This window comes from Fukomys damarensis, unplaced genomic scaffold (assembly GCF_012274545.1).
Source record: "Fukomys damarensis isolate Sample0158 unplaced genomic scaffold, DMR_v1.0_HiC HiC_scaffold_13, whole genome shotgun sequence".
NCBI lineage: Eukaryota > Metazoa > Chordata > Mammalia > Rodentia > Bathyergidae > Fukomys > Fukomys damarensis.
Genome location: NW_022900925.1, coordinates 20,414,603 through 20,432,273, shown reverse-complemented (window position 1 = coordinate 20,432,273; position 17,671 = coordinate 20,414,603). Strand labels below are relative to the sequence as shown.

General features: G+C 37.7%; 1 protein-coding gene across 2 annotated transcripts in view; it reads left to right on the top strand.

Moving 5' to 3' along the window:
- Myo1d (myosin ID) overlaps window positions 1-17,671 on the top strand; it is a 302,321-nt gene that overhangs the window by 206,010 nt on the left and 78,640 nt on the right. For both annotated transcript variants that reach the window (XM_010642388.2, XM_010642387.2), the window contains exon 21: window positions 14,815-14,969. In XM_010642388.2, the coding sequence (XP_010640690.1) occupies window positions 14,815-14,969 (155 nt within the window). The remainder of the gene's footprint in view (window positions 1-14,814; window positions 14,970-17,671) is intronic.

The window sequence follows — 17,671 nt, the reverse complement described above, 5'->3', positions numbered from 1 at the left end:
ATATCCTGCACTGGGTGCCAGTAGAGAAAATAGAAAAGAAAAGCTTGTTCTCTCTCACCAAAGAGCCAGGCAACAGCCTAGCAAAATAGAAACCTTTTTTTGTTTGTTTTCTTGTTTTGCAGAACTAGGGATTGAACCCAGAGATGCTCTACCATTGAGCTATAGCCACAGCCTGTTTTGTTTTGTTTTTTGTTTTTGTTTTTTTGTTTTTTTTTTTTTTGAGACACAGTCTCGCTGAGTGGCTCAGGCTCACCTTGAACATGTGATCCTCCTGCTTCGGCCTCCCAAATAGCTGGGATTACAGGTGTGTACCACCACACCTAGCTTTAGCAGAAACCTTTTGACAGTAAACACCTTGAGAAAAGTATCAAAAGACCAAAATAACAAAAACTGCAAGGATTCCCCCCACACACACTGCCATCAGTGAAAGCCTAATGAAAAGCCTGGGCCTCCACCTTGCCCAACAGTAGGGTGTGGCCTCTCTAGACCCTTCCCTGGAGTTCTACCCCTGCCCCAGTAGGCCAGTGGAGGGGCAGTATGGTGCCAAGTTCCTACACCCTCCTGGAGATTATGAGAATTCCCACCAGAATGAAGTCCATGGAGGCCAACTGGGGGCCTAGACTTCGACTCTCATGCAGCAGTAAAGCATCAAGGCCTCGCTTCCCCTACTGGCCCATTTTTAACTGAGGCCTGCTAAAATGAAAAATGTTAGTTTGAAAATGTAAAAAAAAAAAATTTTTTTTTTTAATTTTAGGCAAAGATACTTTAAGGGCTGGGATTTAGCTTGGTGGTTCCGCCACCTGCCTCGCAATCGTGAGGACCTGAGTTCAATCCCCAGTACCAGGGGGAAAAAATTTTTTTAAATTTTTAGTCTGAAAATGTAATAGCCAAAATGACCAGGATATAATAAAAAGTCACTCATCATACCTAAAATAGAGCAAAGCTAGTGTACAGAAATTCATTTTGTTGGCAAATATAGTATAAGATCAGCAATGATGAGTGAATAATTTTTTTGCATTAAGAAGGTCATTAATTTGTAAAGTACAAAATTCAATTAAGAGACCAATAGGGAAGCAACTTAATTAGGTTGGTATTTTAAGAGAGAGAAAAATAAATTTAAAATAGATATAAAGCCAGATTCAATTAGTAAAACAATTATCTTTGTAAAATAATAATTTGACTAGGATCTAATTATTTAGTAGTTTTTACCTAAATCAATGGTTTTATGTGATTAGTCTCACTTGAGGAGTTTTACAAACTGTAGATGCCCAGAGCAGATAAATCAGTGTCCCCACTGATCCTAGTGCACAGCCACAGTTGGGAGCCACTGGCCCAAATGAGTCACAATCAGAATTTAAGTGAAAGGATATTTCTGAATAGTCAAAATGGATGGAACAGGGTTTAAGCCCTAAACTTTGCATGCTTTTGCTAAAAGAACACCCTCCTGGGTCATTTGTCTTGCTTCATGTACCTTTGTGATGAATTTGATTATCTGGTTCCCAAACGTACAACAATAAATCTGAAACAGCAATTAAAAGGGAGTCCATCTGCAGCAGGCAGACATTCCGAGGGTTTGCTATGTATGAAAGCCTAAAGTGAGGGGAGGCTCAGAGATTTCGTTCAGTTGCACTACATGGCTTGGTTTTTTTTGTTGTTGTTTTGTGGTTGTTGTTTTTTTTTTTTTTTTTTTTTGGTACCAGGGATCGAACTGGGACCCTTGCACTTGTAAAGCAGATACCAGAACCACTGAGCTAAATCCCTGGCCCTAGATGGCTTTGTCTTTAAGACTGGTTCGGGTATTTTCTTGAGCTGTTTCCTCAGAACCATCTTCTTGGAATTAAAATTCAATTTTTCATAAAACTATTGTACTTAATTCCAAGTTGCAAGATCTCAATACTCAAACTGCTAGATATTCCAGTAGGCCTATTGGAGATTGTAAGCATAAAGAAAACAATTACCTGGTGAATTCTAACCACCTTTTTTGGAGAGGAACTTGATGAATTTAGTCTACATATGAAAAAAACTGAATTTCCTCACTACAAATGAGGTACTTGCCACAAAGTAAAAAAGGACTGAAGCATTTAAATTAATAGAAGAGGCTGTGGCAGATCCAGCTTCCTGTGCATCTCTCTGGAGGAATTTATATTTAATTTCATAAAGTACAAAGTTCATTTGCAATGAGAACATTGTCTAGGTTGTAAATTTTTTTCCTGATGGTGCCCTTGATCCCTGTCAGGATATGGAAAATTTAGGAGAAATTGAAGTTGGACGTGGAGATGTTATTTCTTCAATGCAGTGAGATGGATTGGTGCTGGAAACTTATTGAAGTGTTTTTACAGAGTGGCTTTCATCAAGCTGTTAAAAATCAAGCGTTGAAAGTCCTCATCAATCAGTGATATAAACTTAGCCCTTTAATCAGTTTGTTACAGTTATTTTCATTGACCTGAATAATATTGATCAATAGAACTAGGCTTATAACAGGCTCATAACAGGCATTTGCATAAATAGTTGATTTTGCTTGTTTTGAAGCATTTTTTTTTTTTACTGCTCAAGGCCTGTATTTTGTATAATAATGTTTACATCACCATTAAAGTGTCATGTGGCTCACACATACCAGTATAGTTTTTGAAGTATGTGGCCCAGGACTATGGTATCTTATGGCCCTGCATATACATCTGTTTTAAAGCACACTTACTAATTAATGTTTGCTATAGTAACTGAATCCTTGAAAAAGTAAAAGAATAATTTTGTTCTATTTAGTGAAGCTGGAAAACATTTTCAAAATATAGGGTTTTTTCAAAGTTCAACATGTTAAAATAAAAACAAATACTATTAAAAGTGATATTCATACCACAACGCATGTACAAAGTTAAGATTTCTTAATTGGAGCTGGGGTATAGAATAGTGGTAGAGCATGCACTTAGCGTGCACAAGGCCGTAGATTGAATCCCCAGCACCAAGAAAGAAAGAGAGAAGAGAGAATTTTCTGTATCTTGGCCATGATTGCTGCATACTATCCCGAATTTATAGCCACAACCATTTTACTAAGGTCCTGAGTTCTTAGGTCAGGAAAGGGCAAAGAATATCAAATTGTTTCTCTGGTGTGAGAAACTAAAAGTGGAAATAAAGACTAAAATGTATAATAGATGTTGGGAAGTGGGAAGAAGATGTTCAAATGGGAAGGGAAATAAGGGAGGAGGGAGGAGAGAGGAAGGAAGGAACAAGAAAAAAGATAAAAAAGAAGGAACAAATGGAAACAAAGCTTTTGTACATAGGAAGGGAAAGGGGCTTGAGGGATGGGGGAGTAGAAAAAAGAGGTGGGATGTATCATATACAGGTACAAATTCCCTACGATGAGTGCTAGCATGTACACCTAAAATGCACCAAAAAATGTTTTGCTATTAAAAAAAAAAGAAAGGGCAAAGCAGACAGCTTGTCTCTGCTGTTATATCTGAGTCCTCAGCTAGGAGCGCTTGAAGCTGTGGGTGCCTCAAGGGCTGGGGACCAGTCACTGAGAGGCTCACTCGCTCAGAAGGCTGACACCAAGGATGGGAGGGTGTGAAGACTGCAACACTGGTGCATCTTGGAGCATGAGGGCCTCTTGGAGGTTCTTGGCTTCCCCAATCATGGAGGCCTCAGAGTAGGTGGGCTCCTTATGGGTGGTTTAGGGCTCAAAGCATGAGGGCCCCATCGAATGAGTCCAAAGCTGTTTCACCTGCCTTTTATGATCATGCCATGGAAGTCACAGTCTCACTTTGTCATACTTTGTTGGTTAAAATCAAACTAGAATGATCAACCTTGATTCAAAGGGAGGAAACAGACCCCCATACGTCTGAGGTAAGCATCAGGAAATTTGTGAGCAGGAATTAAACCCTCCACATGTAACCGGCTGGTTAAAAATTATTTACATTTCTCTGATGTTTAAAATACATTTCCCCTCCTCCTAAGATGCCCCAAAGCACTTCTCCTCATGGTGTCAGGTTCAAGGTCAGGAACCAGAATTTCATCCAATTCAGTCCAGGTATCATTCCTCAAGTAGTTGTGCTCTAAACTGACAAATTAACTTCCCCATAAAATAGTATGGGACACCCCCAGGAGTTACCCCTGTTCAAGAGGAGGGCAGAAAAGGCACATCACAGTCACGGGCTTTTTCACCTGCTTCCTACTCCTGGGAGCTTGGGGATCCAGATGCCTCTTTGCATTTTGCAATGCCCCTATCCCTTTCAGTCCAATGTGAAATCTTTAGTACAACCTTTTGAAACCTTGAACGATTCAGTGTACATCAATTTATAATCTGTATTAAAAACACCCACAAATCTCTGCAAAAATGCTGTCCTGTACTTCAGGTCCCTTGTGTGTTGCTGTGGACAAGGCCCTCCGCATCCATAAGGCATACGCTGAAGAGCTTTAGAGTCTTTCATCGGTCTGGAAGATTCTTTGAAGCAGTGCATTAGATCTTTCTGAGGTTGTAACAAAGGATCTTACAATCCTACTCTGGATTTGATCCATTGCCCCGAAACCATTTCTTAATTTGAGAATCATTTGCCATCTGGAGAAGCTGGGAATAAGAAACAGTTTTATTTTCAAGCCCAGCAATTGTGGGCTTCTTTATACTTCCTCTAAATCTTGCATGAAAGATGAACAGTTCTTTATTAGGATGGTCTCTTTCCTCTCACTTTTTTTTTTTCATAGACAGCAAGAAGCCAGATGGCGCTTTCATTATTTTGTCTAGAAACCCCGTATCAGCACCATCACATTTGTTAGGTACATTTTCAATTCTCTAACTTCCTTTTGGCAACAGTGTTGTTACATTTTCTGCACCTTCATAACAAGGGTCCCCTTTCCTTCCACCTGAAATCACATTTTCCTTAGCCTCCTTTTGGCCTCTGCAGACCGCCCCCAGGAAACTTGCCATGACTCTACCCACTCCCCAAAGCCAGAGCCAGCTGTGTTAGGACTGGAACCTCCACTCCTCATTCCACATTTTAATGCCAGCTGCTATTGCTGTGTAATAAACCACCCTGGACTGAGTGGAGTAAAACAACCACCATTTTGTGTTTATGTATTTTGGGGGCCAAGAATTTGGAAAGGGCACCGTGCCCTGGGTTAGGGAAGATTCTGAGGCTGCTGCTCAGCAACCAAGGGTCCCTTGCTGCCATGCTGTGAGTTGCTTTGCCCACCCCCCTAAAATTCACATTGGAGCTTTACCCCCATTTGAGTATTTAAGAGGCTGGAACTTCATCTGGCTATGTGTTTGGAGTGAGGCCTGTTGGAGATGATTATGATTAGATAAGGCCATCAGGATAGCTTTATAAGAACTAAGAGACCAGAGGGCACACATATAAACACACGTGTTCCCTTCTTCCATGTTGATTCCTTATACTGTCAGCAAGGCTGTCACCAAATGTGGCCTCTAAACCTTGGACCAGAACTGTGAGTCAAAATAAACCTCTTTTCTTTATAGTCCTTAGTTTGAGGTTGTTATGGTTTATATCTAGATGTCCCCGAGCTTCACATGCTCATAGGTGGGACTTTTGAAGGGTGGTTAAACCATGGAGGAGCTATAGATGAATGTAATGTTAGTAGGTGAGGCCTGATTGGAAGAAGCAGGCACTGAGAGCGTGACCTAGTGGAGCTATGTCCTTCCCTGGTTCTTCCCTTCTCTCTGCTTCCTGGCCCCGTAACATAAGCAGCTTTCTCCACCCAGACCTTTCTGCTATGCATTTTCTGTCTTGGGACCTACCAAGGTGGAGTTGTATTATGGGCAATGCTAGGCTGAGGGATGGAATCATTGGAACCTCAAGTTCCGATGGAACTCGCTTGTGTGGCACCAGAGCTGGGAGGGTGTGAACCAGACTGCTGACCGGAGTGGTGTCCTCCCTCGGGAGCAAAGCTTCCTCACTGCAGGTCACCTCAAGGCAGTCTGTTTACATACTAGTTTAAGGCTCGGGCATTTCATTGCTTTCAGGTTATGATTGTTCTTTTAAAAAATAAACTCTCAGTAATCCCAACTATGTGTTATTCCTATGAAGAACCAGCACCAATAAGATTTCTGATCTATATCTAGTTGAGACATGGAATAAACAAAAAACATGGAGGGTGGGAGTGGGACGAAGAGGGCAATGAGAGAGACAGATGAACAGAGAACAGAGAGACACCATGAGAAATTTTTAAAAAGTCACCAAGCATCCTGCAAAAAGCCAAAGTAACTATCTTCCGAGTTTTTGGATGAAAAATAAGGTGAACATAATGTTCTCTGTGGAGGAGCAGCCAAATCAATTTGTTAATTGAGATCAAAGGATGTAAATATTATAGCTCCGAGGTCAAACCAAAATAGAAAATAGTAATTCTAAAAAGTCAGTTGTGTGTATCAAAATTCCCGCAGATAACCTGAAGAAATCAAATGACTACTGCAATTTCATAAAAGTCCTTTTTGAGTCATGCACATCTCTGGTTAGAGTGAAAAACCCAAGTTACTGAAGTCCCTTAGAGATGTGGGCAGAGAACAATAACCAGGGGAGAGAAGAGATTCTCCCACTAAGACAAGCAGGGAGTGAGTATGGAACAAAGACACCCAGAGTGGAAGTGAGACTCCAACCAGTGTGAAAACGGCAGAGATCTTTACCCTGGGTAGTCCTTGATGGCTTTAAAGGAACTGGTAATCATCTGAAGAGATTAACTCTTTTTAAAGTAACAAGAGCTCATGACCTATTACATTATTAGAATCTTTTGTTATAAAATACCAGCCTTTTCCTGTGACCTGCACATTCTCCAGAAGGCTGCAGCTTCTTAAAGCTAATTTTTGGGAATCTGGACTCTGCAGCTAGTATTTTTAGGATTCACAGTTTTCACTGACGGAGCACCCATGTTAATGCATAAAGGCAGAGATGTAAAGATGCAGACAGGGAGATAAAGAATATGAAACAGGGCTGGAGATGTAGCTCAGTGGTGCTGAGACTGCCTGGCAAGTGCAAGGTCCTGAGTTTGATTTAAAAAAGAAAGAAAAGGCTGGGTGTGGTGATGCACACCTGTAATCTCAGCATTCGGTAGGCAGGCTGAGACAGGAAGATTGCTGTGAGTTCAAGACCAGCCTGGGCTATATAGTGAGTTCCAGGTCAGTCTCAACTACATAGAGAGACCCTGTCTCAAAAAAGGAAGAAAGAAGAGAGAGGGCGGGAGGGAAAGAAGGAAAGAAAAAACAGACAACAGCAAAATGACAGAGTTATAGTAGACCTCAGTAGATTAGGACCCCGTTCTCTGGCCTTTGCTGATAGTATACCTAAAGATATGGTTTTGTATCTGTAGACATGGACTTGGGGACAGTTTTTGTCCTACAAAGCAATACTGAATCTGTAGGTTGATGTTGAGGCCAACATCATTTTTCTAAATGTTGAAAACTGGTCATTTGGAAACCAAGGATTACCTGTCCAGTAAGACAAATCAAATGAAGTTAAATCTATCAAAGTGAATCCTACCATAAGAATATATAGGTGTATAACCCATAAAAAGAGAGAATTCAGTATTTTACTGAATTCAGTATTTTATTACTTCAGTGGACTACTGGATTTCTAAGTTTTGACCTAATCTCTGTAGCTAGAGTTTTTAAGCCAATTTGACTTGATACAGAACTAAGACTTAAAAAAACAATAACCAGAGGGAACACCTTGATATGCTGGAAATGTTCTGTATCTTGATTTAGGTGTCAAAAATCACCCATCTAGACTCTTGAAAAACCTGGGTTTTATTAAATGTTAGTTATACCTCACCTGTACACCTGAAATAAGCAAATTTTATGTATGTAAATTGTACTTCAATTTTTTTTTGTACTGGGGATCGAACTCAGGACCTTGTGCTTGTGAGGCAGGCAATAGAACTACTGAGCTAAATCCCCAGCCCTGTACCTCAATTTTTTAAAAATCCTATTTGACTCATGGATCAAATGGGAATGGTAGTTATATATTTTAATTTCCACTTAACTTTTTTATATGCTACCTATAAGAATTAGAGCTAGTGTCTACTAAAATACCTATTTCTATCATTTTAAAATTTCATTAAAAGATCCAAGCACAGGTCTCTAATTAGTTGTGGTGCTTGTTTTTGTTCCTGTCATATTTTTATACAAATTTAATTTTTATATTTTTATAATTTTTATATTTCTATTATATTTACATTTCTATTTCTATATATTCTATATTGTATTTATATTTCTAATATTTTATATATTAAAATTATTTAATTTTAATATTTCTGCTGTCCTCACTGCACAGTGCTTTGCTACCAAAGCTTATTGAGTAGTTAGAAAAAGATTAAAACAGATAGAGTGATGAAATATAATAAATTCATTTTATATTTACTAGTTTACTAAGGAGAGAGGTATTGTTTTCTATACTGTGGAGTATTACAAAATAAAAATGTTATACATACAAAACTTCATACTTGAAAAAGAGAAACCCATCAAGCCTGACCTCAAGGAGAAAATTAAAGTTGGACAGTCACACAGATAATGGGAAAATGTGACCCATTAATAAACTGAATTATACTGATACACTTCTTTGGGCTCAGGATTTAGCTCAGTGTTGCCGCTGCCTGCCTTGAAAGCACAAGGACCCGAGTTCAGTCCCCGGTACTCAAAAAAGAAAGAAAGAAAGAAAACAACAGCTGATACACTTCTTTGGGTTTTTTTTTGGGGGGGGTACTGTTTTGTTTTGTTTTCTGGTACCGGGGACTGAACTCTGGTCCTTGTGCTTGCAAGGCAGGCAGCAGCACCACTGAGCTAAATCCCCACCCCTTATTCTGACATAGTAATACACTTCTCAGTGAAGCATGTTTTCACTTCTATAATATTCTCTATTGTCATTATGTGTTACCCTGCTGAACTTAGCTTTTTAGTATTTTGGATTTTTACATCTGTACTTATGAGATCAATTTGTGATTGTGTGTGTGTGTGTGTGTGTGTGTGTGTGTGTGTATGAAAGAGAGTGGATACACACTCCAAAGTGAGAGAAGGCATCAAAGTATGAGAACACACAAGTAGTTGCACTTCATTAAGTTTTTCTATGAGGATTAAATCAGGGTGTTTTCCATATTTTTCAATGTTCTATAGCATTTTAAGTAGCATAAGAATCACATAATTACCCACCCTTCAAAAATTTTGCCCAAAACCTCACCTGGGCACAGTGACATTTAGGAGGGTGTTTTTCTGATGACATAAAAATACTTTTTCCTAGTTATGGATCAATTCTGATAAAGTTTTCTTTGAGTCAAGTTTAGTAATCATGCATTTCATAAACTTTCTAATGTATTAATGTGAAATTACAAATGTTCATTTATGATTTCTAAAGTAAACACACTTTTCCTCAAATCCCTTTCTCATTCTTAACATTAGACATTTGTGGTTTTGCCTTGTTTTTTCCTTGGAGACTTTGATGGGGTTTTTTTCTTTCTTTTTCAAAGAATGAGCTCTTTAATTTACCATCATATATGCTGCTTCTCTAATTCACCAATTCTTATTACATTTTAATTTTGCTTATGTTTCTTTTCTTCTGTTGTTTTCATTTGACAAATTTACTTCTTATTTAATAATAAATGTATTAGAGACTGGATTCTTCTAAATTTAGCTTTGGTTGAATATGATGAATTTTGATATGTAAAGTCTCTTCTCATTAATTTCTTTGTTATCTGTAATTGTAACTATAATCTCTTTAATCTAGGAGTTATTTAAAGAGGTGTGTTATTTTTTGTTATAGTTTTTAATTTTAATGATAAAATTAGTGTGTTGTTAATGTTTTATTATAATTTTCTAGTTTTATTACACTAGAATGTGGCTAATGCATCTCTTACTTGAAATTGGGAGAAAAATACTCCTTTGTGACCCAGTACAGAAATACAAATGCTTTAGAGGCCATAGCAAATTTACATATAGTCCCACATACATGTGTGTGTGTGTGTGTGTGTGTGTGTGTGTGCAGAGATCCATATGAATCCGTAGGTCCATTGGTTATTCGGCCTGTCTCTGCCTTCATTTGCTGTTTTGTCTGCTTGAACTGAACTGCCAAAGACTGAGTCCACCAATAAGATTATGACTCAGTCCATCTCTCCTGTAGCATTATAACAGATTTTGCTTTATATGTTTCAGTACCATGGAATTTGATGAAGTATTTAAAACTGGATTTTGTGTTATCTGATACCACTCCCATCCCTACTTCTTTCTGGGATATCTTTCTCTTCCTCCCTCTCTTCCTCCTCCTCCTCTTTCTCCTCCTCTTCCTGCTCCTCCTTCTTTCTCTTCCTCTTCCTCCTTTTCTTCTTCCTCCTTCTCATCCTCACCCTCCTTCTTTCCTTTTTCTTTTCCCCCCTTGAGACAAGTCCTCACATCATTGTCCAGGCTGCTAGTTCAGAGGCCTGCGTGATACTCCTGCTCCCAAGTAGCTGGAACTACTGTTGTGAACCACTGCTCAGCCAGCTTTTTTTTTTAATCTGTCTTTTTGTTTTAAATATATCTTTTATAAATGTAATTGAATTGTGTTTTGTGAGGATTTTTCACCTCATCTGTGAGCTTTCCCACTGAATTAAGGAGTTGCTGTTTGTTCTGCCTTGGAACAAGAGAAACCTAGTCTTATTGTTGGTGAAGCCGTGAGCTGAGTGCTCCTCCTTCTTTTCTCCTGGGACATAACACACCCCCAGGCCTGAGCAGACATGTGAAGAATTAATTCCTGCCATAGCAGATGAAGTCACCCCAACATGAAGGATAGGGAAAGGGAGGAAGAGAAGCCCACACCCCAGCTGGGTTGTGGCTGAGCCATCTGGGCAGGAGTCCCCTGACCCTGAGGTGTCAGCACTCTGCTGCATCTGGTCCCGTCCCCACACCCAGCAGCTAACACCCCTGGGATGAGCTGGCACTTACCGCTGCCGTCATTCTCCTTTTATTAGGCTTTAATCAAGCTCTCCTATGAAGTGTTACATAATTTAATTCTAGATTCACATATAAAAATAATCAAATGCGAGTGAAGCATTGTAGGCATAAAACATTTTTAAATGAAAGTGAGATTTTTAATTTAATCACATAAAAATTATCTGGATGCAATACGTCTAGATGGCAGGCTAGATTGCTGTATTGTCTTACCAGTGGACTTGAAAACCCATGGTTTGCACAGGTTGTTGAATGATTTCCAATTCTTTGAATATTTTCCCTCCTCTCTTCAGGAAGTACTGATACGGCATTCTTTAAAAGCCGTAATTCAGCCTAAGATTTCACCTCCTTTGAAGATCTACTCCTAGGAATACTAATCAATGTAGCTTCTTTCATTTATACATGCTGTATGAAAAAGAATTAGGGTCTGAGTCAGTCCACTACCCAATTTCTGGTTTCTGGATCTGCAAACCAGCTAAGCTCCTTAAGCCTCAATTTCCTTTTCTACAAGGTGGGCACAGAAGTACATGGCCTTCCCACTGTAATTATTAAAGTGCTCTGTGTTGGTTTGGTATTCATCTCTTTTACTAATCCAGCTGGATGATTTGCTAGGGTCATCCCCACCCTAGGTGCTGGCACTGTGCACCAGGTGCTGCCTTGTCTGCACTGATTGCCTACCTCATTGATGGCCCTTGTGCCAGTCAGGAGTCAGCACTTTAGTGTTTTCTGCAGTAAAACCAACACATGATGAAAATTCACTCCAGCTTCTGTTTTATTGACTAGAGTAGAATGTTTTAGAATCAAAACCAAGGAGCCATACATTTTTTAAATTTTTATGTAATGAAATTTATTTTATGCACAATGGTGGTTACAGGTCTGAGTCTTAACACACGCTCAGATTAATGAACTGCTGCCATAATCAGGATAGTTTCATCACCCTAAAAAATTCCCTTATATCAGACCACTCTAACCCCTTACCCTGACAACTACTAATATAGTGTCCATCCTTATAATTTTGTTTTCTAGAAAGTGGAGTCATACAGTATGTAACCTTTTGAAATTGGCTGCTTTCCCTCAGCATAATGCCTTTGAGATTTATTCATGTCACACAAGAATAATCAGTTTGCTGCTTTCATTGCTGAGTAATATTCCATTGTCTAGATGTAGCACAGTTTATTTGTCCATTTACCTGTTGATGGATATTCAGGTTGCTTCAGGTTTGAGCCATTTATAAACAGAAAGGCTGTAACAGCTATGTTTAATTGTTTGGGTGAGCAGAAGTTTTTATTTCCCTAGGATAAATACCTGAGAGTGAAATTGCTGGATCATATGGTAATTCCACATTTAACTTTTTAGATTAGCCACCAAAATGTTTCCAAAGCAGCTGCCATTTTATATCCCACCGATATATGTGAATTCCAGTTGCTCTGCATCCTCACCAACATTTATTATTGTTACTTTGTTATGGTGATGGTCTTTTGTTTTGTTTCATTTTAGTCATTCTGATGGGTTTTTAGTTGTGTTTCATTGTAGTTTTAATTTGTATTTCCTGAATGGCTAGCAATGTTAAACATCTTTTCATTGCTTTTTTTTATGAAATTCAGCTTATCCATTATTTTTCTATGGATTGTGTTGTGGTGTCATTTCTAAGAAATCTTTGTTTACTCCAAGGTTACAAGATTTTCTCCTATATTTTCTTCTAAAAGTTTTATAGCTTAACATTTTATATTTATATATGTGGTCCATTTTCAGTCAGTTTTTAAGGAGCATGATTTAGGTAGCTGTTTGTTTCTGTTAGAATGTGGAAGTCCAAGTGTCCCAAGTTGTCCAAATGTCCACAATACCTTTTCTCACGGAATTGCCTTTGCATCTTGTAGACAATTCAGTAGTCATATTTGATCTGTGTTTTTATTCTTTTGCTAATTACGTGTTCTTGATTATTGTAGCTTTGTATCTGCTGTGTGAGTTCTCTAACCTTATCCTTCTTTTTCAAAATTGTCATGACTATTCTAGTTCCTTTGCCTTTCCATACACAATTTATAATCAGCTTACTGATGTCTCCCAAAAGCTCTCCTGGGATTGATCTATATTTGAAGAAAGATGACATCTTAACAATTTTGAGTTTTCCAACTTCATTTATTTGAGGTTTTTTTATTCTTTAATTAGCATTTTAATTTGATTTCAACAATTTGTAATTTTCAATACATAGGTCCTACACACATTTTGTTAGATTTATATCTAAATATTTTTGTATTTGAAGTTGTAGTAGTTTTATTTGTAAATTTCTATTTCCACTTATTCTTTGCAACTATACAGAAATATTTTTGTATGTTGCCCTTGTGTCCTGTGACCTTACTAAACTCACTCACTGGCTCTGGGAGCTATTTTGTAGAGTCCTTGACATTTTTTATGTAGATGATTATGTGATCTGAAAACAGAGACATTTTCTTCTTTTCCATCTGTATACTTTTATATTTCTTTATCCTGCCTTATTGCACTGGTGAGAGCTTCAAGGTAATGCTGCATGACAAGACATGGAAATCCTTGCATTGCTGTCAATCTTAGGAGAAAAACTACTAAGAATGTTTTTAGCTGTGACATTTTGGTAGATGTCATTTATCAGGTTACTTTGCTAAGAAATTGTTATAGCTACATGAAGAATTTTGTCAAGTTTGTTCTGTAAATCAATTGATGACCATGTGCCTGTTTGTTTGTTGACACCAGGTCTCACTATGCTGTTCAGGCTGGCCTTAAACTCACTGTGTAGCCCAGGCTTTCCTCAAACTCATAGCAATCCTCCTGCCTCAATCTGCCAAGTGCTGGGATTATAGGAATCTGGCACCACAGCTATCATATAGCTTTTCTTTTCATCTGTTGTTTTATTCTGTTGTTACACTGATTTTTAAATATTATATTAGCCTTATATTTCTTAGTAAACTCTAGGCATAGTGTACTATTGTTTTTATATGTTGTTGGATTTGATTTGGTAGCATTTCATTGACTATTTTTACATGCAAGTAAAATTATTACATGAAGGATGTAGGTTTGCAGTTTTCTTGTGCTATCTGTATCTATTTTTGGTATCAGGATAATGATGGCTCTTAAAATAACTTAGAAGTGTTCCCTTATCTTCTGTTTTCTAAAAGAGATATGGAGAATTGATGGTATTTCTTCTTTAAATGTTTGGTAGAATTCACTTAATAAAATAACCTGGGAGCTGGGGATTTAGCTCCGTGGTACCACCACCTGCCTCGCAAACACAAGGTCCTGAGTTCAATCCCCGGTACAAAAATAATAATAATCTGGGCCTGGAGTTTTCTTTTTCCAAAGGTTTTTAACTAAAACTTTAATTTCTTCAACAAAATAAAACTATTCAGTCTATTTCTTCTTGGGTGAGTTATGATAGTTTGAACTTTGAAGGAATTACTTGGTTTGTAAGTTGTTGTATATAAAATTTTAAAATAGTCCCTTATTACCTATTTAATTATCTGTGTGGTCAGTAGTGATAGCCCCTCTTCTATTCCTGATACTGATAATGACATTTTCTGTATGTGTTTTTCTTTTGGGGCTAGAGATTATCATTTCTTTTGGTCTTTTGAAAAAACCATCTTTTTGTTTTATTGACTTTCTTGATTTTTTTCTGTTTCCAGTTGCATTAATTTTGTTCTTTATTTCATTAACCTGCTTATTCTCTGAAGTTTGATAGATTAAATTCATCTGGTTTTTTTGTCTGTTTGTTTTTGTGGTACTGGGGATCAAACTCAGGACCTTGCATTTGCAAGGTGGGCACAGTGCCACTGAGCTAAATCCCCGTCCTTCATCTTCATTATTGAACAAATCCATTACAAAATATATATTTTAAACTCATTCTTTTGAGAATCGTCATAATAGTTCTGTTTTTGCAGTTGACTGGTCTGAGCGTCTCCAATGGAAAGGATGAACTTGTAGTGTTCCACACAAAAGACAACAAAGACCTCATTGTCTGCCTCTTCAGCAAGCAGCCAACCCATGAGAGTCGAATTGGAGAACTTGTTGGAGTCCTGGTGAATCATTTCAAGAGGTGAGCTTTGTAACTAAGACAAGCTTTAAATTTACAAAATCTTTAATCATAATTATCAATGAATTGTTCTGTGCCAATTTTAATATATTAAGTTATAATATAAGGACAACTTAAATCAGTGATGGCAGAACTTTTAGCCCACTGCAGCACATGCGCCATAGGTTCTCCACTACTGACTTAAATCATTGACTTCAAAGGAGGTAAAATTAGCACTCAGGCTAATTTTCAAGATTAAAATCAGGCTATTTTTCTAGCCTGTTGCTGAACCAACAATAAAAGATTTCCCTAATGGTTATTTCTTCACTGCCAAACCAAATGTAATCAAATCTTAACAATAGAAAAAATTACTTTGTATTCTTATTGTCACGGCTTTGCGTTACCCCAAATATAATCAGTGTGTCTGTGACTATAAACAAATTAGAATTAGAAGGCAGATTTAAGATACTATATAGCTCCATGAAGATGAAAGAAATTCTAAGGAGAGTCAGTAACTGCTACTGAAACATGGAGGCAAGATGGCAATGCAGTGTGTTCTGAGACTGCATGGTAAGCCTGGATGAGACCAGGTGATGTGCATATGGGGCAAACAGTCATGTAAGAAATATAAACAGAGAGCAGATCCTGGGACTGGTCAAGACCAGAAAATGGGTGATTTAAGCAGGGGAGTGATTTAGGCTGATTATTTATTGAAGTTATTTTAGAGGTGGAGCTTTTCCTCCTAGAAGAGGTCATACGGTGTTTGAGATGGACATGCCTCTCCAGAGTTCAGTGTTTTGCTTTGTTGATAAAAGTATAATATTAAAGGTGAACTACACTAGCTACTTATTTCATGTTATGAAACCTTGTATCCTAGATTAAAATGGATCTTTAAATATTTTATATAATTAAATGCTTTTTAATGCCATAAATAATGCTCTAGTGGTCATCTGGTAGGGAAAAAAATCAGAATCTAGGGAATTGCCAAATTACCAGACAATAATAATAAACATATAGGCCTCTGGAAATTACCCCTTCCAGAAGGAGACCAAGAGATTAAGGGTGGGGAGGGGTAAGATGTGTTGCATACATGTACCAACTTCCCATGATAAATGTAATCATTATGTACTGCAAACATGTATAGGTACTAATAAAAAATCCCTTCTTTTCATCAAATAATTATAAAGCTACCAAAAAAAAAAACCTAAACTAAACTAAAGAATTTAGACTGGAAGATGAAGACTTAAAAGAAGCATTTCTACAGTAATGTTTGTAATTCACCTAAAGAGATGTATTTCCCTGCTAACATTTAGTTATAGCAGTGTGTGGACAATTGAAGGAATTTTAGTTTGTTAACTTTAATTTGGGTGCTTATACTAATCAATGCAATAATTTTTGCCTAGAGAAGTAAAGTATTTTATCTCAGTCTGGGTCTTTGTTCAGTACATTCCAGCTTCTCTTAAATGCCTTCTACAGTTGATCGAAATAGATACCATTAGTTGTTCTCTTTCCATAGTGTATGTATTCTGAGACACATTTCCAAGTGCATGTCTCCTATCTTCAATACATGTAAGAAAGTTTAATTTCTTTAAAATTCATAACTGTAAGGAAAAGAAGGCTGCCAAGATGGTGGATTTTTTTCTGTTTATTTTTCCTGTTTTTATCTTATGAATTAAGAGATCATGTAGCGATGAGACATAAAAATCTCTTCTTTGGAGATTTGCAACCAGTGAGGTAAGTGAACATTCCCCATCTCCACATTAGGAAACCTCTCTGGACCCAATCCAGTGACATTAATTTCTTTTCTTTTTGTGGGGGGGTTTGAGACAGGGTCTCACTTCTCACTATGTAGTTGAGACTGACCTGGAACTCACTGTGTAGCCTAGGCTGGTCTCAAACTCACAGCAATCCTCCTGCCTCAGCCTCCCGGGTGCTGGGATCTCTGGAGAAAATTTAAGCTTAAAATTTTTACTTTTCTAGTTATAGACATCAGACTATTATTAACTTTGTAAGGAAAGGTTAATTTCACTTTTTTCCCTTATTATTTTCGTTTATTATTAAGTCTCATATCGGTGTTGTGACTTTAAGAATCACATTGTACTTTACAAGCATAATGATGTGGCACATAATCTTATTTGTCCCTGAGTTACTTGTGGAAATCCCAAAGTGAGAGGGATTGAACTGTAGGCCAATTCTTTATCCTTTATGTCATTTCCTGAAAGTGCATTCTGAGACGTAGTCTAGTAAAAAAGTTGAACAATTCAAGTCTATCTATGGTATGTTTTATAATTTTGAGCCTTTTTCTTCCAACTTTTTAGTGCTAAAAATGTTTTTAAATCCTAAATAGGATCCAAGAATGTTTTAAAAGAATCATACATCTGGGCCGAGGGTTTAGCTCAGTGGTTCTACCACCTGCCTCACAAGTGCAAGGTCCCGAGTTCAATCCTGATACAAAAAAGAAAAAAAAAAGAATCATACATCATGACAGATGAAGCCACCCTCTAAGAATACAAAGATGGTGGGATCCATTAGAAAGTGCTATTAATTTGTTCACCAGATTAAAGAAAGTAATTTCAGAGCCAAGCATGGTGGTGCACTCCTGTAATCCCAGTACTCAGGAGGCTGAGGGAGGATTGCTGTGAGATTGAGGCCAACCTGGGCTGCATAGTGAGTTCAGGGCCAGCCTGAACTACAAAGTGAGACTCTATCTCCAAAAAAAAAAAAAA